This window comes from Somniosus microcephalus, chromosome 12, assembly GCF_052327205.1.
Source record: "Somniosus microcephalus isolate GS21.2 chromosome 12, FLI_Smic_1.0, whole genome shotgun sequence".
In the NCBI taxonomy this organism is placed as follows: Eukaryota; Metazoa; Chordata; class Chondrichthyes; order Squaliformes; family Somniosidae; genus Somniosus; species Somniosus microcephalus.
In genome coordinates, this window is record NC_140998.1 from 67,532,758 (window position 1) to 67,556,090 (window position 23,333).

Here is a 23,333-nt window from a genome sequence, read left to right on the forward strand (position 1 = left end):
ATGTCTAAACTTCTGACTAGAAACACTGAACACAGTATCATCCTGTTTATATATTAAATCATGTTTGTATGTTGGCATTCTTTAGTGTAAGCACCTTTTTAGAAAGAGTACTATTGGAAATTTTGCTTTTGAGTTGAATCTGTTTTGGATTTACCCTCTGTCACCAGTGCAAATGAGGCTAAAATAGCAGAAGGGAATGATACAGGATAAAGTAGTTTGTATTATTTTATGAGTAACTGCTTGGCATTTACAGTCAACATTTAAAAAAGATAAGGAGAAAATAGTAGCTTGAAAAAAGGGGCAGGTGACCGCATCATTAAAAAGTCACTTACTGAAATGTACCTAATAGACTCGAACAAAATATATTGGGTGGACTGGCCATATCGGAAATTTGGAGCATGCCCAAGTGCCGCTTGAATGATTTCATAGTGCTGTATTATGTTCCCCATTCTTCCCCAACCTCCTCCCCTTTTCTGCCCCAAAGAATCCCACGCCTGTTCGGGAAGCCAGTCCACCCCTGCTTGACGTTAAAACTTCACTGACGTTCAAACTTGTATAACAAGTGTGCATTTTGGTTGGGTACTTGGCTGTGATCGAAAGTGAGCAACCATTCCTCATTGTAATGACTTTGCAGAAGCTTTTGTTACTAAAAATAAATGCTGAGTTCAGTACTGGACATGTGGTGTTAAGGAATAATGTACACTAATGCCAATGTTTGAAGCTGTGTAAGTGTAAGGAAATGGTGGTAAAAATCTGAAATGGTGGTATATCTCTGATCTTTTTGGAGGTTGGGCTTCAGATCCTGATTTGTCTGATCATGCAAAGTATCACCTGTACAAATAACGGCAGCAATAATAAAAGTCTTGCGTAGGCAACAGATATTGATAACTGAATAGGAAATTTATTCTCATCAAATATGGAAGCTGCATTGTATTCCCCTGGAATGCAGTTGCTTGCATTCATATGGCTTTTCAGCTATAGCTGTATGTTGGATTCAAAGAATCACATCTACTCTTGGGTTGCGGAATTAAGCTGGCACGTAAACAAGACTATACTGTATTGTAATAAGGAAGTTTCAGTGTACCTTCCCTCGCTGTTCTGTGGGAATTTCCCCACAGTAGACAGCCAGTCTGTCAGATGGGATGGGGGGATTTTTTAATTTGTTAACCAAGCTGTTCAATCAGTAATTAAATGAACATGTGCCTGTGGTAACTTTTGAAGTTGTCTATCATGATTTTTTTAATTACAATTTTAACTAGGTTTTAGTCACTTGCATGTAATCAGTTAGAGAAAGTATCATGGATCTCCTGTCTTGATGTCTCAAAGCAATACATGAAAGAACTCGCTAGCAAATTGACCCCAAGCTTACTAGGAGCTGGTGCTCAGTCAACAGATCTCTTGCACATTTTTTAAAATCACTTTCTTTAATATATAAACTTCAAGTTTCTATAACCAGTCCCACACAGTAAGCAAGCCAAGTTGGATTTGGGAGGTTGCAGGGCCTTGGGATTCAGGAATGAATCCCATATGCCAGTTTAGTGGCCAGTGCACTTATAAACTATGGTTGGCCTCATTCCCAAAAGCGACATTCAGGTCAGTTTGGATGGTTTTCAAGTACAGTAGACGGTTTTAGTTTCCCAATCAGTGCATTTAGAGCAATTTACAAACTTTACTAACCTCCCCAAAATTTCAAAACAATGAAGTTGCTTCTCCCATGCAAACTTCCAATATAACATTGTTCACTTCTTACATGGTGAAACATAACTATGAAGTCACTGACTTGGTGGATGATCTCTAGCCGTTGATTGAGCTAGTTGCAGGCAGCCCAGGAATAGCCTGCACTTGCAAACTCCAGGTGCAGTGCTCTTAGTCAAAGGGATGCAAATTAATCTTTTTAGAATTGGTTTTGAAATTGATTTTATTAATTTATTGAGATGAGATCTTCCTCTGTTCCTCACCTCACTTATCTTGTTCCTTCTTCTAGGAAAAGAGGCTAGTATTTAAAAATTGCATTAGAAAAATTTATAATTCCAATGGTAACTTGCATCAGAAAAAATAATTTAATTGTATTTGTGCACTTGCATGGAGCAACTTGTGTTATGTTCTGGATTAGTAATGGGAAATAACTTTTTCTAAATTCCTGGTGCCTTTTAATGTGTGGCCTTTTATCTAACAGCAGGGATCTCAAACTGTGAAAAGTGTCCCACCAAAGAAGGAGACACGAACAGTCCAAGGAAAGCAAAGAATAAGTCAGAAGCCTCCAAGAGGGATGTTCCTGATTCAAGAGGATCTTGATGCATTATCTACGAGTTCTGGTGCTGCAAGCACAGTCCTCAGACAGCTTGATATGGAGTTGGTCTCACTTAAACGTCAAGTAAGCTCTGCAGTTTGTTCATTTCAGTTACATTCAGCAGGACTCTTTTTTTAGTAGCTTCTTGAAAGCTTTTGTAAGAAAACTTAATTGGTCTTCCATTATACTTCACGGTACCCTGTTTGCAGTATTAGAAATGCAGCCTGAAAAATTAGTTATGTCTACCCTTTCAGCTGGGATCTTTCCTTCTCCTGGCTATTAAACTGGACCTTCATGCATAACACCTGCAGTATGATTTGTGCATAGCATCATGTGAAACGTCATGATTTCTGTTTGCTTTTCCTATAAGAGAGTAAAACTGAAAATGAACAAACACACATGCAGAGAATGGGTGGAATATTTAGGAATAGCCAGATCATGGTTGGGAACAGGTCCTGACTTGATTAATTCTTAATATATCTCTTAACTGGCATGTCAATTCCAGAAAAACCCTTATAAAAAAATTTTTTTTTTAAATCCTCCATGTTGCCCCTCCTGCATTTGTCTTGTCATTTGCCCTGCTCTCCTGGTTAGAATGAGGCAAATGAATATATAAACAATGCAAAAGAATGCCCCCTGTGAATTTAAAAGAAAATGGATCTGGTAGAACTGCTGCAGATTAATGCTGAGCTAGTCACATGCATGATCATGCTTGCATCATTTTGCAAATTTAGATTTATGCTGATTATTTCTGATTAGTTCGTGCAAGAAATAGTTTGCGACTAAACCAGTACTTTATAGTATTTTTATAACAATATTTCTAAAAATTGCTTCCACACAATATGCTTTCCTGCAAGTTTCAATTGGGATGATGTGAAACTACATGTAAATTTCATGAATTAAAGAACACAAATTTTTAATAGCAAAGTTGTCTTGCCCATCCTGCAGTGTAGTCCAGCAAGGGAAAGGTGATTTGCAAATAGACCAAAATTCTGGACAGGACACAGCATACCAAACATTAGTCCCTCCCATGAGCAGTCTGAACAGCTTACTTTTAGGGTATTTGACTTGCAATGCCCTATATTTACTTGTACAATGGCAGAACCCACATGTGTAACAATGGAACCCCCATTGTGGCCTGAACCATATATCAGTTATTGTGTATTTCAGCTTGTGTATTTCTTCAATCTCTGAGGTGAGACTTGGATTGAGCTGTTAAGTTACTTTATTTCAAAGTAAGGTGATAGTTATGATCAAATTCACTTGGTTCAGTCAATATAAGTTGGTATAACAACATGAAAATAATGTGCACACCAAACTATCCTATTTTAGTGGGTCATCTTACTTGACTTAAACAGACTGCTCTGCGTTTTGCCTTTTTGCGCATGTCTTTTCTGGCACCGTTCTGCTTCAGCTGCAGCTTCTGTTGCAAGTGCTCGACTGCTTTTTAGGTATCTGTCCTGTTATATTTCTGAATATTCAATCAAAGGAGATCAAAAACCTTACAACGTAATAGGTGTGACGTATTCATCAATTATGGAAACAAACTACCAAATTGCATCTTATTTCCTCAAAGATTGTAAGTAATATGAAGGAGCGCTCATGAAAATCTTAATTGCATACCATTTCAGATCTCCTTTTTAAAAAGATAATAAAGATATAACACACTACTTTTAAAATGCATTTGAAGTAACTTTTTCCAAAATCTGTTCTGTAGCAAAATGGTCAAAACTCCTGAAACATATACAGCCCATGAAGCTCTCTGGTTTGATCTCCAATGTGCGCTGAGTTCATAGAATGATACAGCACAGAAAGAGGCTTTTCATCCCATCGCGCATGTGCTCTCAGCCAGGAGAGTATACACATGCTATAATCGGTGCCCTAGAATTAGATAGAGAATAAATTAGCCACTATCCACACCACTGATTACCATCCAGCAAGCCCTGCTTGAAAGTGTTTGTGTGATGTCAAGTGGGACAGGGTCACTCAAGGTCCACAAAATCGAATGGCCTGCCGACATTCCCTGTTTAGGCTTACACGTAGAATGGCAACTTGAGCAAGGGACTGGAGAGCACCTAGTGTCCTTGGAAATGTGCCCCAGCAAGGAGTTGACGGTTTCAGAAGATAGAGGGGAGAAAATGGTCATGCTTTGTCTGGTCTCTTGTATTGCTAATGGCAGAATAAACTGTGTGGCAGGGTTTGAAATATATAAATCAAAAATTCCCTCTCATAGTCTGTCTTTGAGAGTTTCATCAGTGGCTTTGTTTATTGGGTCGTTAAAATATGATTTTATTATTCTAGATCCAAAATGTGAAACAGATAAATGGTGCTCTCAAACAAAAATTAGACGGTGGGATAGAGGAATTCAAGCCACCTGAGGTAAGGAACTGTTCACCTAGTTAAATAAAATCGGGGTGTAATATTTATATATTGTCTTTAGGGTCTGTGCCTGCCTAACTCACTGAACTTGAAATTACAGTAAAGTCCATTCTTCATTTCACATTCTCTCTGCACCTTAAGAGGACAGGCTGGGTTAATGGTGCTTTTTAACATGCAGATAGGCAGTGCCACATGTGGTCTCATACTCCCATATTGTATAAAGCCCCATGAATTACATAGAATTGCATAGAATATACAGTACAGAAATAGGCCATTTGGCCCAACCAGCCTATGCTGGCATTAATGCTCCATTCGAGCCTCCTCCCATCTTTCCTCTATTCTAACTCTCATCAGTACAACCTTCTAGTCCCTTCTCTCTTGTATGCTTATCGAGCCTCCCCTTAAATGCATCTATACTATTCGCCTCAACCACTCCGTGGTAGCGAGTTCCACATTCTCAGCACTCTCTGGGTAAAGAAGTTTCTTCTGAATTCCCTATTTGATTTCTTGGTGATTTATTGATGGCCTCTAGTTTTGCTCTTCCCCACAAGTGGAAACACTGTGTCTACTCTATCAAAACCTTTTATAATTTTGAAGACCTCTATTAGGTCACCCCCTCAGCCTTCTCTTTTCAAGAGAAGAGAGACCCAGCATGGATTTCAAAAGGGAAAGTCTTTTTCCACTTGTTCCCTGACACCGCATGCTCTAACCTTATTCATTAGTCTACTATGTGGCACCTTATCAAAAGCCTTTTGGAAATCTAGATAAATTACATCATCTACATTACCCTTGTCTACTCTCTCTCTTACCTCTTCAAATAATTCAATGAGGTTGGTCAAGTAGACTTTCCCTTTTGAAATCCATGCTGACTATTCATTATTAAAGTTTTGGTTTCTAAATGTTTTTTTATTTTATCCTTTAATAGGAACTCCATTCTTTTTCCTACCTCCGATGACTTGTGCTATTGTCTCTGTTAACATTAACCCATTAAAGATTTGTTTTCTCCATGTCATCCTCTCGTCGCCAGACTTTGGGACAAAGTTTCCAGTTTACTGATTTTGTTTTAAATGACAACTTCAGATGAGCCTCTTCTGCCAGTGGTACCCAGGCCAGAATTGGCCAGTATCGTGGCCCTATATGGTGATCACTAGTGAACAGTGTATTGCAAGGCAATTTCTCGAGTGCCTTTGCTATAATTGGCAGTAGTAACAGATGTACACTTCATAGGATGATGCATTCATCTGCAAATAAACCATGCTCTGGGCAAGTCTACAATAGAGTAGCTCGCATCTTTGAATGTGAATGTTTAAGTTTTTTTTAAACTTGGGAAAACTGTACTGTTCATGTTAGTTTTATCTCTCAATTATTGAACTGTAACAACAACTTGTATAGCAGCTTAAACTTAGAAAAGCATCCCAGCACCCAGATTTGGAATTCGCTACCACAGGGAGTGGTTGAGTAAAATAGTATAGATGCATTTAAGGGAGGGTGGATAAGTATGAGGGAGATGGGATAGTTAGATGAGGAAGGGATGGTAGGAGGCTCGAGTGGAACATAAATGCCAGCATGGACTGGTTGGGCCGAATGGCCTGTTTCTGTGCTGTATATTCTACGTAATTTCAACTATCCCTTTTGTTAAAAAGTGCTTCCTGATTTTGCTCCTTAATGGCCCAGTTCTAGTTCTAGAATTATGTCTCTTATTCCTGATTCCCCATCAGAGGACATAGTTTCTCTGTATCTACCCTATCAAATCCTTTTAACATTTTAAACACCTTGATCAGATCACCTCTCATTTCTATACTCAAGAAAATACAAGCCAAGTTTAAGCAACTTGTCCTCCTAATATAATCCTCTAAACCCGGCATCGTTGTGCTGCACATGCTCCAAGGCCAATACTGTATATCCTTCCTGAGGTTTGGTGCCCAAAACTGAATGCAGTTAACCAGATGGGATCTGACTAAGGCTCCATTACAGCTGAAGCATAATGTTCCTTCCCTTTGTATTCCAGGCCCCTTGAGATAAAGGCAATTAGCCTATTCGATTACTTTTTGTATCTGTAAACTAGCTTTTAATGATTTGTGTACTTGGACTCCAAAATCTCTTTGCTCCTCTACAGTTTCTACATCCTCACCATTTAGAAAATACTCTGATTTATCTTTCTTGGGTCCAAAATGAATGACATCACACCTGTCCACATTAAACTCTATTTGCCATAGTTTTGCCCATTCACGTAATCTGTGTATGTCCATTGTGTAACCTGTTACTCCCATCTACACGACTTACTGTTCCTCCTAACTTAGTGTCACCTGCAAACTTGGATAGACAAATCTCTGTTCCTTCATCCAAGTCATTACTAAATATGGTGAAAAGTTGAGGCCCCAGAGCAGATCCCTGGGGAACACCACTTGTCACATCCCACCAATCAGGGTATGTACCCTTTCTCTCCTCTCTATCTCCTACCTCCCAATCAATTTCCAACCCAAGTCAAAAGGCTACCTCCAATTCCGTGCACTTTTACTTTTGCTAATCTCTTGTGTGGAGCCTTATCGAATGCCTTATGGAAGTCCATATTGATACCATTCCTGTAGGGATATAGCTTTGGGGTGGGGTTGGAGGAGGAGAGTTAATATTAAGGGGCTAGTTCATTTATATTAGCTCCAAGTCAAAATGAGCTGTCACAATGGTAGAAGTTCAGGAGCTTTACACAGTGCAGAAGTAGTGGCACCTATCTGAAACATAATGACCCTTTCATATGCATGCTCAGCAGGTCCTTTTCTCAGAATCTTTCAAGTTCAGGCTAGACTGGTATGGCAAATTCATATAATTTGAAGAACTGAGAGGACCCTACTGGGTAGTTCATCTATTTTGGAAAAAGCCTTGATTAATATATAGTCATCTGTTTGATAGGGTATTAAGCAGTGTATTGTTTTACATAGGGTATACAGCACAGGCCATTCGGCCCAACCAGTCTATGCCGGTGTTTATGCTCCACTCGAGCCTCCTCCTGTCTTTCCTCATCTAACCCTTTCCTCATCTAACCCTATCAGTATAACCCTCTATTCCTTTCTCCCTCATATGTTTATCTAATCGCCCCTTAAATGCATCTATACTATTTGCTTCAACCACTCCGTGATAGTGAGTTCCACATTCTCACCACTCTGGGTAAAGAGGTTTCTTCTGATTTCCCTATTGAATTTCTTGGTGACTATCTTATATTGATGGCCTCCAGTTATGCTCTTCCCCACAAGTGGAAACATGCTCTCTGTATCTACTCTATCAAAACCTACTCTATCAAAACCTTTCATAATCTTAAAGACCTCTATTAGGTCAACCCTCAGCCTTCTCTTTTCAAGAGAAAGGAGACCCAGCCTGTTCATCCTTTCCCGATAGGTGTACCCGTGCATTTCTGGTATCATCCTTGTAAATCTTCTCTGCACCCTCTCCAGTACCTCTCTATCCTTTTTATAATATGGCGACCAGAACTGCACGCAGTACTCCAAGTGTGGTCTAACCAGGGTTCGATACAGTTTTAGCATAACTTCTCTACTTTTCAATTCTATAGCTCTAGAAATGAGCCCTAGTGCTTGGTTTGCTATTTTTATGCCTTGTTAACCTGTGTCGATATTTGTAGTGATTTGTACTCCTAGATTCAGATTTGCAGTAAATAATAGTATAAAATGTGCTGTTGTATTTTAAACCAAATGACTTTGCACTTTAGTAGCACTCCTGCCTCTGAGTCAAAAGGTTGAGGGTTCCATCCCCACTCCACTCCAACTCAAATGCAGGCTGACACTTCACTTTCCCACATTACAACAGTGACTACACTCCAAAAGTACTTCATTGGCTGTAAAGCGCTTTGAGACGTCCGGTGGTTGTGAAAGATGTTATATAAATGCAAGTCTTTCTTTCTTTAATACTGAATGAGCTTTGCATTTTAATATCTACTGTCTTTCAGATTAGATGTTAAAACAAGGCCCTGTCAACCTTGTTTAGGTGAACATAAAAGATCTCATGGTAATATGTGAATAAGAGCAAAATGCCCTTGCAGTGAACTGGCCAACATTCATGCTTCAACCACCATCGGCAAAACATATTGGCCCGTATTTTCTGATCCCCCAATGGTGTGTACACACCTGTAGAGGCCTCGCAAGTGCCGGTTTCAGGCATGCGAAACGCATGCGCTGAAATCCGGCATTTACGATCTGTCAAGAATTCTCTTGACAGATCATCCACCTGCCCTGGAGAAGGGCCTCTGCAGGTGGAGAGTTCCGCATTCTGCACAACCTACGCCCGCTGAAAACCTTTAAAAATCTTGTGCTTTTAAACTCTTATTCTGGTAAAAGCAGGCGTAAGGCCTGCTTTTACCAGCATAAGAGTTTTAAAAAGTAAAAACATAATTTTTTTTTCACTCACTTACCTTTTTTAAAAAGTATTTTTAAATTATATGTTTATTTTTAGCCCCGTAATTTTTTCAAGAAATTTAATTTTTGTTTTAAATATTTAATTTAATGTAATTTTAGCTAATTTTAAATGTGATTTTTAAAAATTACTTAATGTTTTAGTGTGTTTTTTGAGTGCTTTTATTTATGGAGTGCTTTTTACATGGAGAGACCTGTCAAAGTGTAAAGGGGGATTCCCTTGTTTGATTGGTTCCCCATGGCCCACGTGATCCCAGGGACGCTTGCAAACTGCCTGTGCCCCTGGGATACCTGGGCCTGTGCGCGCGCAGGCACCAGGAGAGGCCCAGGCGCGGAGGTGTCGGGACCTACGGAGCCAGCAGGTAAGTTTGTAGATTTTTCCAGATCGGAGGCATCTGCACGCAGGAAACCTCCGATCAGAAAATCCAGGCCATGAGCTGGTCATTCATCTCATTTGCTGCTTGTGGCATCGTGCTGTATTTAAATATTCTGCCACATTTCTCAACCAAACAGTGACTATCCTTCAAAAATAATTAATTGGTTGTGAAGCTTTTTGGGACACTAAATGCAAGTTTGTTCTTTCATTAGACAAATCAGAAAGTTAATGCTCGTTGGACAACTGAAGAGCAACTACTAGCTGTGCAGGGTGAGTAAATGATCCATAAATAAAAGCAGACAATGCTGGAAATACTCGGCAGGGCAGCATCTGTGGAGAGAGAAACACAGTTAACATTTCATTAGTTAACTGTTTCTGTCTCCACAGATGCTGCCTGACCTGCTATGTATTTCCAGCATTTTCTGCTTTTATTTCAGATTTACAGTATCCACAGTATTTTGCTTTTGTGTTGTGTGAGTAAATGTTCCACTTGTGTTTACATTTCAGTTTGAAAAGGAAATGTAAAAATTTAAGTTAAAATGCAGTAACTTTTTTGTTGACCAGTAGGATTTTTTCCCCCACAGCAATAAGGAAATATGGCCGAGATTTTCAAGCTATTTCAGATGTAATTGGCAATAAGACAGTAGTACAAGTGAAAAACTTCTTTGTGAATTATCGCCGTCGTTTCAACCTTGAAGAAGTTCTACAGGAGTGGGAAGCAGAGCATGGTAGCGCAGAAGCAAATGGAAGCGTTGGTGACAAACCCCAAAACTCTCCAGATGTTGCTACTAAACTTTCTGAGGAGGAGGAAGAGGTAACTCACCGTCCTTTGCCTTATGCTCTGTTTATTAGACTTGAGTGTTCCTGATTCTATTGTTTTTTGGAGACCCTGGAAAATGTGTTTGACAAGGATGTTGTGTGCAGCTCCTAATGATGGTATACTGTCCGTGCCAGTTGACATTTAGATACTAGTGCAGGAAAATTTTATTCATTGCTGTCATTGTGTAAATGGTATGACAGCAGTTAATTGTACAAACAATATTTGAGTGTTTAGCTAAATTATTGCAGGTAGCACTTCTAGTTGGGCTACACATCTAGTTTGTGTCTTTTATATCTCAATGACATAAATACTTTAAAAAGCAAGCACGCAGTGAAGAATAACAGACTGTTGTTGTGCTTGGGTTTTCTTGTGCTTGGAGCGCAGGAATTTTAAAAAGAAATTTAGTTGATTTTAAGAGAATAGGAAAGTGTGATATTACACTCAGTTGTGAAAATGTTCATCAAATTTTATTGAAAATGTTTTCTTGATTAATATGTAATAATTGGCACCTAGTACAACAGATGCACCTGCTGCAGACTTGAGGGGCATAGAAGGATGTAAATCAAGCCTAAAAACGAGGGCACCTAGTTGGACTTGAAGTCTAAGTACAGGTATAATAGCAGTGAAAGGAATGATGGATATGGTTGTCTGCAAGTTTAATCACAGGAAGGGCTTACACCACATTGGCTATGATAAGCTAAATAATTATAATGTGCAGTCAGAATTTATCAAATCTAGTGTATAATATGCTCTCATATGCTTAGGTTGGAAAATTAGCAAAAGTTAAATGTGCATATCAGATGTATTATAATTGCAGAAAATGCTGGAAATACTCCGCAGGTCAGGCAGCATTTGTGGAGAGAGAAGCAGTTAGCGTTTCAGGTCAATGGCCTTTTGTCAGAACTGGAAAAAGAGAGATGTAACAGTTTTTAAGCAAGCACAGAGGCAGGGAAAGTGGGGGGGGGGGGGGAAGCGGGGAGGGGGAAAAGAACAAAAGGGAAGATCTGATAGGTGGAAGGCAGAAGTGATGAAATGACAAAAGGGATGATGGTGCAAAGCAAAAGGGGATGGTAATGGGTCAAGTAAAGAAACAAAAGGTGGCTCTGGAGGAGCTGTAAATGGCAACAGCAGAACTATTACAGGTACCAGTAAATCCTTCCAAGTGAAACAGCAATTTACTTGTTCTTTCAACTTAGTATACTGTATTCGCTGCTCATGATGTGGTCTCCTCTGCAGACCAAATGCAGAGTAGGTGATCGCTTTGCTGAACACCTCCATTCAGTCCGCAAGTGTGACCCTGAGCTTCCGGTTGCTTGCCATTTCAATTCTCTGTCCCGCTCTCACTCTGGCCTCCGTCATTGGCCTCCTACACTATTCTAATGAAGCTCGAGGAACAGCATCTCATCTTTCGATTAGGCATTTTACAAATTTCCGGACTCTACGTTGACCGATCATAACCACTGCTTCCATTTTTTCGGATGGCAGCAGGTGCCGGTAATGGTTCTGCTGTTGCCATTTACACCTCCTCTAGACCCATCTTTTATTCCTTTACTTGTGCCATTACCACCACCTTTTGCCTTGCACTTTTGGCATTCAATCTCCTGCTTTCCATCCTAAGACTGACCTTCCTTTTTGTTCTTTCCTCCCCTCCCCTTTTCCCTGCCTCCATACTTGCTTAAAAACTGGTACATCTCTAACTTTTTCCAGTTCTGACAAAAGGTCATCGACCTGAAATGTTAACTCTGTTTCTCTCTCCACAGATGCTGCCTGACCTGCTGAGTATTTCCAGCACCTGCAGTATTTTGCTTTTGTATGTTATAATTCTTCTCTTAGGCAGTCCCTTGGAACCAAGGATGACTTGCTTCCACATTAAAAATGAGTTCTCGGGTGACTGATGAGTCCAATGCGGAACCTACAGTCTCTGTCACAGGTGGGGCAGCTGGTGGTTGAAGTGGTGGGTGGGTGGGGTGCTTGGGTTGACGTGCACTGCTTGCGCTTGGCTTCCGCTTGCTCCCGGCGAAGAGACTCGGGTGTTCGGCGCCTTCCCGGATGCTTCTCCTCCACTTTACGCGGTCTTGGGCCAGGGATTCCCAGGTGTTGGTGGAGATGCTGCACTTTTTCAAGGAGGCTTTGAGGGTGTCCTTGAATTTCTCTGCCCACCTGGGGCTCTCTTGCCGTGTCGGAGCTCCGAGTAGAGCGCTTGTTTTGGGAGTCTCGTATCAGGCATGCGGACGATGTGACCCGTCCATCGGAGCTGATCGAGCGTGGTCAAAGCTTCGATGCTGGGGATGTTGGCCTGAGTGAGAACATTGGCATATGTTTGTGTGTGCGCGCGCTAGGCCGATGTAGCAGAGCCTGGTCTCCAATCGTCTTGGATCCCCTTGCCATTGGACCAAGACCTTGCTCTGTCAAACCCGTGTGGTAGCTGGTGTGCAACGGCCACCCCACGTTAAAATAATTCACGCACAGGCATCTTCCACCCTTTAAAATGAAGTTTGGGATCTGGAACGTCAGGACCCTCATGGATAACCCCAACAGTGACAGACCAGAACGCCGTACTGCTATCATTGCCCGGGAGCGCAGAAGTTTCGACATAGACATTGCCGCCCTAATATTATAATTACTCCATGACGTGTGTGTGTGTGTGTATATTTTATTTTATATATATATTTTAGATGTCAGGTATGGCTGTGATGCCCCTGGCCCAGTGGTCAAATAGCCTAATTGCACTCAGGCAGGCTTACATGTGCATACAGGAAACTTCACGATATCCGGCACCGGCGTGATGCCGATCTATGAAAACTTCCGGACAGACCAGCGCTAATGTTGAAGGATACGGAGGTTTTCATCTCCGTATCTGACAACAAACACTGTTGCTTAGCAACAGCTTGTAAACAGTCGACCTGTACCTTGGAAGCGTCTCTAGCTTAGCAACAGCTTCAGAGAGGCTTTCCAGAGACTGACTGTTTTTAAAAAAAAAAAAAAAAAAAAAAAAATGCTAGGAGAAGAAAAAAAACCTAACAAAACGGCTGCTGATTTCTGTCGTTAGATCGAGGTTTCCGGACATACAACCTCCGGATAAACCAAAGTTTCCTGTAGAAAGAAAGAAAGCCTTGTATTTATATAGTGCCTTTCACAACCTCAGGACGTCCCAAAGCGCTTTACAGCCAATGTAGTACTTTTGAAGTGTAGTCACTGTTGTTCTGTAGGATAAATGTAGAATAATGTTCATTTGAGGGAGGTACCCATGTCCCAAGCAAGGAGTCAACGCCTTCACATGGGGACAGAAAACATTGGGGTTTTTTAAGTTCTCTCTTCACCTTTTTCCCCCCCCCCCCCCTCCAAAAAATATTTGCGAATGCCTTTTACTAATATGGAAGCTCTTGTTATAGAAGGTAAAGCTGCTCTGATTTTGATCTCAAACCAGCTTCAATGTCCTCTTCAAGTTTTTATAGTTTAAAAAAAACTGATTTCTCTAGTGTAACTGCTCAAATTAAGTGCTACACAATAGTAGGGAAGTGTTTTTTGTAGAGCTGGTTAAGGATTACTCAGCAGAAATGTATTCCCAATCTATGAAAATCCTTGCACTGCCTTTTACATCAAAGGAGTCTCTTTAAATGGCCTATATGATTCTATTTTGACTGGTCATCAATTCCATTTTACATTGTGTATAATTCATATAAACTTTATACACTGATGTTTAGGAAACATGTCATTTATGTTTGTATCTCTGCCTTTATTTGACCCCTTGTTTGGACCCCCGTAATGGTGTGAATGGACATGGTTGAATTAAAAATCCTACAAGGATCTTAATATGCTTTAAGGTTTCTGGTACAGGTAGGCTAACAAAAGCTGTTAGAGCTTTTTGTAAACTTAAAATTTGTGTAACTAATATAATTTCTGAAATTCTACACATGTAACCTTTTCTTTCAAAACAATATTTTTCAGGTTCCTTCTGTGCTTGATGTAAGATATCATTCTGCATCATGAGAGTGATGCACAGTAGGTGATCTGAACATGCTATGTTGACTACTGTTTAGTCCAGGTCATCCAATGATGCCAAACTTCAACCAACCACCTCCACAAACTCACCAGGACCAGCTTCTAGCTTAACACCAAAAAAGCTACAATATTCACAAATGGACACTTCTGCCTTACCCTGCCTCTGCCATCAGGACAGCTTCCACTATTAATGGAAGTAATAGAAAAACCTTTGATTCGACATCTTTCTAAAAAAAAATAATTGGGAATTCACAAAAATGCTTGTGAATGTCTATTGTTTAACCAGTTCATGACTTAATGTCCACAGGGCATTGATAATTTGTATATTTTTGGAACTGTGACTGCCATCGGATACATCTTTATTACTTTCCTCAAATGTTTTATGATTTAATGTGAATGCCATGATTGTATAGTGTATTAACTGGCATACAGGAAATGGATATCTGAACTGTCTCTAAATTATTGGGTACTTTAACTGTAGTTTGGACTGTGTATCGTAGACTTTAAACATACCTCCCAGTCTGAGGAAACTTGAAGGTAAAATAGGGCCTTTTATTAGCATTTTCATAAAGAAAAATTGGTCTGTTTTTATTTAAGTTGCATCTTGTTTGCTGTACAGTATTTTAGAGTAGTTCTTCCACATCAAGTATGGAAAGACATTTTACTTGAATATTGCAGTTACTGGATTGAAACTGATCATATTCAGGTACTGAAAGGTAGCACAGCTAAACTGTTGAGCACTCGTTGCAGAATCTGTTGTGCTAACCATATGGAGTTCCTGCTTATTTAGCATGGTCAGGGTTAAGCACAACACGCTACAGATCCATTGGGTTCATTAAAGTCATTTGAGTCTATGCATGTTTCTGTGTAAGAATGGGTGTTTACAATTTCTACATTAATATTTACCTGAAATGCAAACCCTTATTAGTCCTTTCTGGGAGTAATATCCCAGCATTTAGAATTTTCTAAATTAAGTTTGTTAAATTTGCTTATGGGTTGCTGCTGATATATGTAGTGATGTTTGCCAGAAATTCAAAAATATATAAGGATTTAGTTTGCAATAAATTGAGCATGTTTTTTATATAGCCTCTTGATGTGCTCAATAGGATGATGTTCTTTTTTTAAAAAAAAGTCAGTGTGTTTATATTGCAGATTTATATTTTATTGCCTGTTACTGCTAATTTTAACTGAGAAATAATTATGTGACTATTTCCAAGGTTTTGAGCATTATATACTATGGTTCCACATTGAGAAATGGTAATATTACAATACTGCTTTGAATATTGTGCAGGGTTCTTGCTAACCTTAAATTTTTAAGAAACTTTATTATTACAACTTTGCAGCCTTGCGTCTAGGAAGAGTGGGAGGGATGTAAATCATAGAGCAGAAAAGGAACAGAGAAAAATGGGAAAACTGTAAATGCCACTTGTATAAAATTGTACTTCTAACTTCTCTATGCACACAAGAGTTTTGCTACAGCAAAATAACTTTTAAAGATAATTTTCAGAAAGGAGAGGAAACTTCTTAAATCCCTTTATTTTTCTAAGGTTAAACTTGTAAAAATGCTGGCAAGGTTCTGACATTACTTATTGTGCTTGTGAAGATTGGAACAGTAATCGAACTATCATAAAAATCTTAAATATCTAGTTGCCTACTAATGTTTTATTGATTGGGAGGGGAAAGAATTATGAAGCATTTGATCACAAATGAAAAATTGGTCAGAAAATCTACATTTTAATTTGCTTGAAATGCCTTCTTGGAATAAAAAAACAAGTTACACAGTAGATACTTCGACAATTGCTAAATTACAAACCACTTATACGAAACAAAATTCTGCATTGCATGTCATGCAAATGCATCAACTTTCCACAGCAGAACACACACTGATGTATTAAATAAAGTGAAAGCATTTGTTCAAATACTTGAAAAAAAAAATCCCTTCCTTAATGTGGGCAGCATGTAGGGATAGAGTACCTTGTGTGCTGTGAGAAGTTTGAGGAACAAATGGTCATCTCACAAGGCACAGCGTTGTGTTTTTAGAAGTTCTGTCATTTGTTTCACCTTTAAATTTTAAACCCAAGTGGCTGTTTAATTTAAAACAAGCTTACAATGGTTGTTTTTATTCTTTCTAGATGATATTCTTTCTGACTTGATAACCAACTAAAGTAACGTGAAAAGAATGATTACAGATAAATAAACCATTGTTTGAAACAAAGTTTCTCAGCATGACCAGATTTATTATATCTTTTAAGTGTGTGCAAAAAAGATTTTTTTTTTTGTTTTTTTTGAGAGGTCTGAAAAGCTGATTGGACTATAGTTTGTGCATACATGTGTTGAAAACATGGGGATATTGTCATACTTGGTAAGAATACAGTACCAGGAGGATTTGGATTAATCTTTTTTAAATTTAGAAATTGAATTCAATTTTATTTCAATAATCCTCAAATAATCTGAGCAATTCTGAGTGGAAAGAACAGTGATCATGCAATAACTATGCAATATCCTAATCCAGCCTGATAACTGAAGTTCCAAGTAGTCTCTAATCTGGAATGAAGAAGACCAATACTATTATGATTGTGTTGTTCTTAGAAGCTCAGCAGAGACAGCGTGACTAAGCACTTGGACAAGTATCAGCTGACCAGAGAGTCAGCAAGAAGTTGAGGGGGTGGGTCATGCATGACTAATCTAGTTGAACTTTTTTGAGGAAGTCGCTAGCATGGTGGATAGGAGAGTGTCTACGGATGTTGTCTATATGGTCTTCCAGAAGCCGTTTGATAAGGAAATGTTCAAGATAATAAGCAAAAATTAAAGCTCGCAGAATTGGAGGTAATCTTGTGAAATGATTGGTAATTGGTTGGGAGGTAGGAGAATGAGTGTAGGGATAAAGGGAATGTTCTTTGATTGGCAGGGTGTGATGAATGGTGTTCTCCAGGCATCTGTACTGCGACCACACTTTTCACCATATATGACTTGGATGAAGGAATGGAGAATTGTATATCCAAATTTTCAGATGACATTGTAGATTGGAGCAGGAAGTTACAATGGGACATAGACAAATTTAGATAGACTGAGTGAGCAAAACTATAGCAGATCGAATTCAGTGTGGAGAAGCGTGAGATCATCCACTTTGATCGGAGAAAGACAAATCGGAGTATTTTCTAAATGGTGAGAGACCAGGAGCTGTTGAAGAGCAAAGGAATTTAGGTGTCCATGTACACACATCACTAAAAGCTAGTGCACAGGTACAAAAGGTAATCAATAAAGATATTGGTCTGGATTTTGCGGTCAGCGGCTAAGGAACCGCGCTTGCCGCTGACCCCGGGACAAAGCTGCCCACAAAGATTTAGCAGGCTCTATAGCATTGATTTTGCCTATTCCAACGTGACTTTCAATCTGGTGCCATCTATAGGGGATCTGTGGCGTCCAGGAACAGTGAAGTCATCAAGCAGGCTGAGCAGCCAATCAGATTGAAGAATTCTTAGACCGCAAACCAGGAAGTAAAAATCATTTTACAGAAAGTGAAATAAAGAATGTGACATACACATGGGATTGAGGTAGAAGCTGAAATACTATAAACTTTATTTTTTTTTAAATGTATTTAAAAAATCATGGAATAACTCCAGTTATTAAAATTACACAAGGCCAGAGCGGTTGTTCAGTAATTATGACTTAGTATGCCATTAAAAACTCAGTTACACCTCCAACAAGGCTTAACATTTTCAATGGTTTTTACAGCGAGAATAGTGCGTAAAAAGTTGAACTTCACGTCAAATAACTGATTCTGTGTTGATTGCATCTGCGAAGACTGCAACAGCGCACCTTATGGAGGAGCAGGATATCACTCGCCCCAACTTCCCGATTTCTGCGTTTTAACTACCCATGTGTGGATGCCAGAAGTTGCTGTCAGTTTTACACCGTAATGATGGTGAGCGCTGACAGTTTCGCCGTCATTACAACCACAAATTCCAGGCCAATGAAATGTTGGCCTTTTTCTCGGTGTTTGGAATACAAAAGTGAGGAAGTGAACTTCTCTATCATTGGGGTCAGACCCCATCTAGAGCACTGTTCAGTAATGAGCATCAAAAAGATACTGGCCTTGAAGGGGGTATCGAGCAGTTTCACCAGAATTGATACCAGGGCTTAATGGGTTAAAATGAGGACTGGTTGCATCAACTTGGCTTGTATTCCTTTGAGTTTAGAAGGTTGATGCGTTATCTAATCGAGGTATTTAAAATGTGATTCAATAGGATAGATAAAGAGGAACTATTTCCTCTGATGGGGAATACAGAACAAGAGGGGTATAATCTTAAAATTAGAGCTAGGACATTTCGGAGTAAAGTCGGGAAGCATTTTTTCATGTAAAGGGTAGTGGAAATCTGGAAAACTCCACCCCCCCCCTCCCCACCAAAGGCTGTGATTGCTGGGTCAACTGAAATTTAAGACTGAGTTTGATGGATTTTGTTGGGTTATGGGTATCAAGCGATATGGAATAAAGTGGAATTGAGATCTAATTGAATGGCAGAACAGGCTTGAGGTGCTGAATGGCCTACTCCTGTTCCTAAAAATAGGTGTCTTCTGTTTACAACTTTTGTTTAATATTAGATCTGTAATGACTTAATTCAGTTTCTGAATATTTTAGATTTCCCAAGGGAATCTGCTCTGGAACAACAGCTCCCACTGAAGGATTGGATTTTGTGCTGGGGGTAGATATGCAAGAATCTGCACTAAAAGTATGGACCAAGAAGTTATTTGGCCTATCTATATTTTGATCTATGCTACTTGTTTCTAGGCCAGAGATTCACAAGTAGCCGATCTGTGCCTAAACCCAAATTACATTTGCTAAAATGGTGAAGATATTCTGCAAAATCCATTCAGCTCTGAATGCTGTTCAGTTCCTGGAGGGAACCTGTGTTAGTCTTTCTTTCCAAAGGCACATTTAATCTACTTGTATATTCCTGTTTTGCACATTATCAAGTGTTTGGAAACTATATGAATTGCTCCTTTTAAATGCACATTGTTTGCAGGATTGGATACTTGTTTAATAACACTTGCTAATGCATACTGCCACTTTGCAATAGTTAACGGCTGCACTTTGGTAGTTCCTGTTCTATATATCTGTATGGTTACCTTGTTGAGGTCTTCTAAACCCTTTCATGTAATTGGGATTAACAGCAAGATTGGGATTAACAGCAAAGGTTGGGGAAAACAGGCATCTAAAATGTTAAAATATTGTTACAAATAATTCATTTGTCAGGTTCTCTTAGCTTTTGCTGCATCTGGACAATTGGACTGGCAGCTACATAGAGTAACCACCATGCATTCCAATGTTGCAGATAAATACAACGTTGCCAAATTTCTGATAGTGTCTAATTTGGCATGAGAAACTTCAAACCTGATTCCTCCTAGGTGTGTGCTGACCTGGACCTAGACAGAATAATATAGATTCATAACCACATTTATTAAGTAGTTTAAATGAATTTCGCCTACCTTCAGGTGGATCAGCACTATAATGTGGCATCTCGCCATTTCCTTTTTTGTCTACGCCTTCCCGATTCAAGTGTACACTGAGGAGAACTGAGCAGCACTAAATAGACTCCCCATCAGGAAGTGGTAAACATAATCATTTGTGTTGTTTAAGACTGTAGTGCAGGCAGACACCCTCTCAAGTATGATCTAATTTAAATAACACTCTTAATGAAGCTACTGTTCTGAATATACAATAATCCACTCTGACACTTCAGTGCAGTACTGAGCGAGTGTTGCATTATCAGAGGTGCCATTTTCAGACAATACTTTAAACTTAAGGCCTGTCAATCACCTCAGATGGACATTAAAAAAATCCTGTTATGCTATTTGGTGTAAAAGATCCCACCGCACTATTGGAAGCAGAGCAGGGAAGTTCTCTTGTGTTCTGGCCAACATTTATCCCTCAATCAATGCCACCAAAAACAGATTAACTGATCATTCTTATTGCTGTTTATGCAATCTTGCTGTCTGTAGGCTGCAACATTTGCCTACAAAACAGTGACTACACTTCAAAATTAAGTTGTTGGTTGTAAAGTGATTTGGGATGATTTGAGAACATGAAAAGTGAGATATGAATGCAAAATTACTTTTCTATTTGGATGTTCAGCATTGTAACCTTGCAGGATAATCTGACTAGGTAACCCCATTGCAATGTATTACTAGTGGATTATGAACATCTTGATTATGAACAAGTAGATTCTCACCGTCATGAAATAAAAGTGCATTCTACTTGCTGTGGCCACTTTGTGAGTCCCTTGATATTTGTAAAAGCAGACTCCACAACTTAACTATTTCCTATTGTCTGAACTTTCCCGAAGAAGATTTTGCCATAGACTATGACTGGGTAGAAAATTTGTACTCCTTTCAAGCTGTTAAAGTAGGTCTTAGTTTTGGTAGAAGGACACAATATTGATGCTATGTCCATAGATATCTAGTGTCCTTTCATCTAGGCTGCAGTTGATGACTCTCCTTGTTGTTTTTTGTATCATTTGTCCAGGAGTTCACCAAGTGTACTCTTGCAGTGTAATGGTTAACTAATTACATTTGATCTCCTTTATTCCTTTCAAGTGGGCAATAAAAATCTCAGTTTAATTCTTCAAATACTACAAAAAGTCTAACCAACACTTGCTATTTACCTTTGGCTTCACCTTTAGTGGGGCTATCCTCTTTGACATCAAATTGAACTCTTACATTTCCATTACTAAAGCTGCCTCTAAGAGGCTCTGTTTTCTCTTTCATGCCAAATATGTCTTTATCCATCAACAGCTCTTGACTCTAAAAACACCAAGGCTGCCCAAGACTTGCATACTGCTTGCATATCTGGGGAGGCTCTAACCTCTCACGTTCCTGGATAGGATACAAGAAAAGGATGATTTTCTCCTGCTAGCCCTTTCTCGTGTCTCAATTTTATTTGTACTATTATGGTCAGTACTGCTCTGAACTTTCCTCTAATTCTTTAAAAGACCCAAATACACCATGCTACATTCATTTTCTGCTCCCTACATCTTTGCATCAAGATGTAGAATGGTTACAGCACAGAAGGAGGCCATTTGGCCAGTCAAGCCCATGCCAGCTCTCTGCAAGAGCACCTCAGTTAGTCCCACTCCCTCACCCATAGCCCTGCAAAAATGTTTCCTTCAGGTACTTATCCAATTCCCTTTTGAAAGCCACAATTGAATCTGCCTCCATCACCCTTTCAGGCAGTGCATTCCAGATTCTAACCACTCACTGCGTAAAAAAGGTTTTCCTCATGTCGCCTTTGGTTCTTTTGCTAATCACCTTAAATCTGTGTCCTCTGGTTCTTGACCCTTCTGCCAATGAGACCAGTTGACCAGTTTCTCTCACTCTGCTGTGTCTAGACCCCTCATGATTTTAAACACCTCTATGAAATCTCCTCTCAACTGTCTCTGCTCCAAGGAGAACAACCCCAGCTTCTCCAGTCTGTCCACGTAACTGAAGTCCCTCATCCCTGGAACCATTCTCAAATCTTTTCTGCACCCTCTCTAAGGCCTTCACATCCTTCCTAAAATCCTCCCAGAATTGGACACACTACTCCAGTTGAGGCCAAACCAGTGTTTTTTAAAGGTTCATCATAACTTCCTTTTGTACTCCATGCCTCAATTTATGAAGCCCAGGATCCCATATGCTTTTTTAACTGCTTTCTCAACCTGCCCTGCCACTTTCAACGATTTGTGCTCATATACCCTCTTCATGCACCCCCTTTAGAATTGTACCCTTTAATTTATATTGCCTCTACTCATTCTTCCTAAAAAAAAATTTAAAAATGCATCACTTCGCACTTTTCTGTGTTAAATTTCATCTGCCGCGTGTCTGCCCATTTCACCAGCCTTTCTATGTCTTTTTGAAGTCTATCACTATCCTCTTCACTGTTCACTATACTTCCACTCAATCTCCTTCATCCTTTGCCAGGACTTGAAAACTGGAACTTATTTGCTCCCTCAATCTTCCTTCTACAACCCTAACCTTGGTGATTTACCTCTTCTATTCCTCTCTTAAATCTTGGTAATCTCTTGTACAGTAGAGTTTGGTCCTTCACTTGAATTTTTCATTTTAAAAATAAAATCATGCTTAACTACCATATTTGGTTTTAGCACCTAGGTCCTTGGAGGGGCAACATATCAAGTAAGATTATATGTATTCAGTAGTCTCTCTTTTTATTCTTTTGAGTGTGGTTTCATGTCCATATACCTATCTTGCACCCCACCCACTTCCTGATTTCCACCTCTGATTTGGAGACCCTGGAGATTTAATTTTGATAAATTTCTAGCACTAATTATAACCTACACTGCTAGTTCCTTTTGCTAAAAAATTGGACTATTCTTGCACAGTGGCCATAGGGAAATATCCAGTGACTTCAGAGATTATAAAACTCCTGAACTATCCTAGTTATTTTGCCCAGTTGGGTGATGGGCATTTCATACAATATGTCGAGCAGAAACTACATTCTAAGAGGAAGATCATGCTGAAGGTTAGTAATATAACTATTTATTCCTGCAAGCTGTTTTTAGGAAGCAATGAAACTCTTAGAAATGTGTAGTTTGTGATCATATAATCCCATCTGGGGAATTTTTCAGGGATGTATATCTCAGACCATACAATCCATAGACCAGTCTGTGTCCGCTGTGGCTCAGTTGGTATCGCCCTCTCCTCTGAGTCAGAAGGTTGTGGGTCCAATTACCACTCCAGAAACTTGACCACAAAAATCTAGGCTGACCCTGAGAGTGCTGCACGATCGGAGGTGCCGTCTTTCGGTTGAGATGTTAAACTGAAGCTCCGTCTACACTCTCAGGTGGATGTAAAAAATCCCATGGCACTATTTCGAAGAAGAGCAAGGGAGTTATCACTGGTGTCCTGGCCAATATTTATCCCTTAATCAACATCACTAAAACAGATTATCTGGTCATTATCACATTGCTGTTTGTAGGAGCTTGCTGTATGCAAATTGGCTGCCGCATTGCCTACATTACAACAGTACACTTCAAAAGTACTTTGTTGGCTGTA

The 23,333-nt window shown here is 39.5% G+C and overlaps 1 protein-coding gene across 2 annotated transcripts in view; it reads left to right on the plus strand.

Moving 5' to 3' along the window:
* The window catches only part of rcor1 (REST corepressor 1), a 191,052-nt gene extending 170,509 nt beyond the window's left edge, over positions 1-20,543 (plus strand). The window contains exons 8-12 of one of the 2 annotated variants that reach the window (XM_086003019.1): positions 2,177-2,374; positions 4,592-4,669; positions 9,676-9,733; positions 10,048-10,277; positions 14,232-20,543. In XM_086003019.1, coding sequence (XP_085859145.1) covers positions 2,177-2,374; positions 4,592-4,669; positions 9,676-9,733; positions 10,048-10,277; positions 14,232-14,273 — 606 coding nt within the window. In that variant the 3' untranslated portion in view covers positions 14,274-20,543. The remainder of the gene's footprint in view (positions 1-2,176; positions 2,375-4,591; positions 4,670-9,675; positions 9,734-10,047; positions 10,278-14,231) is intronic. The other variant, XM_086003020.1, reaches the window with a different exon arrangement.
* The last annotated feature ends 2,790 nt before the right edge of the window (positions 20,544-23,333 follow it).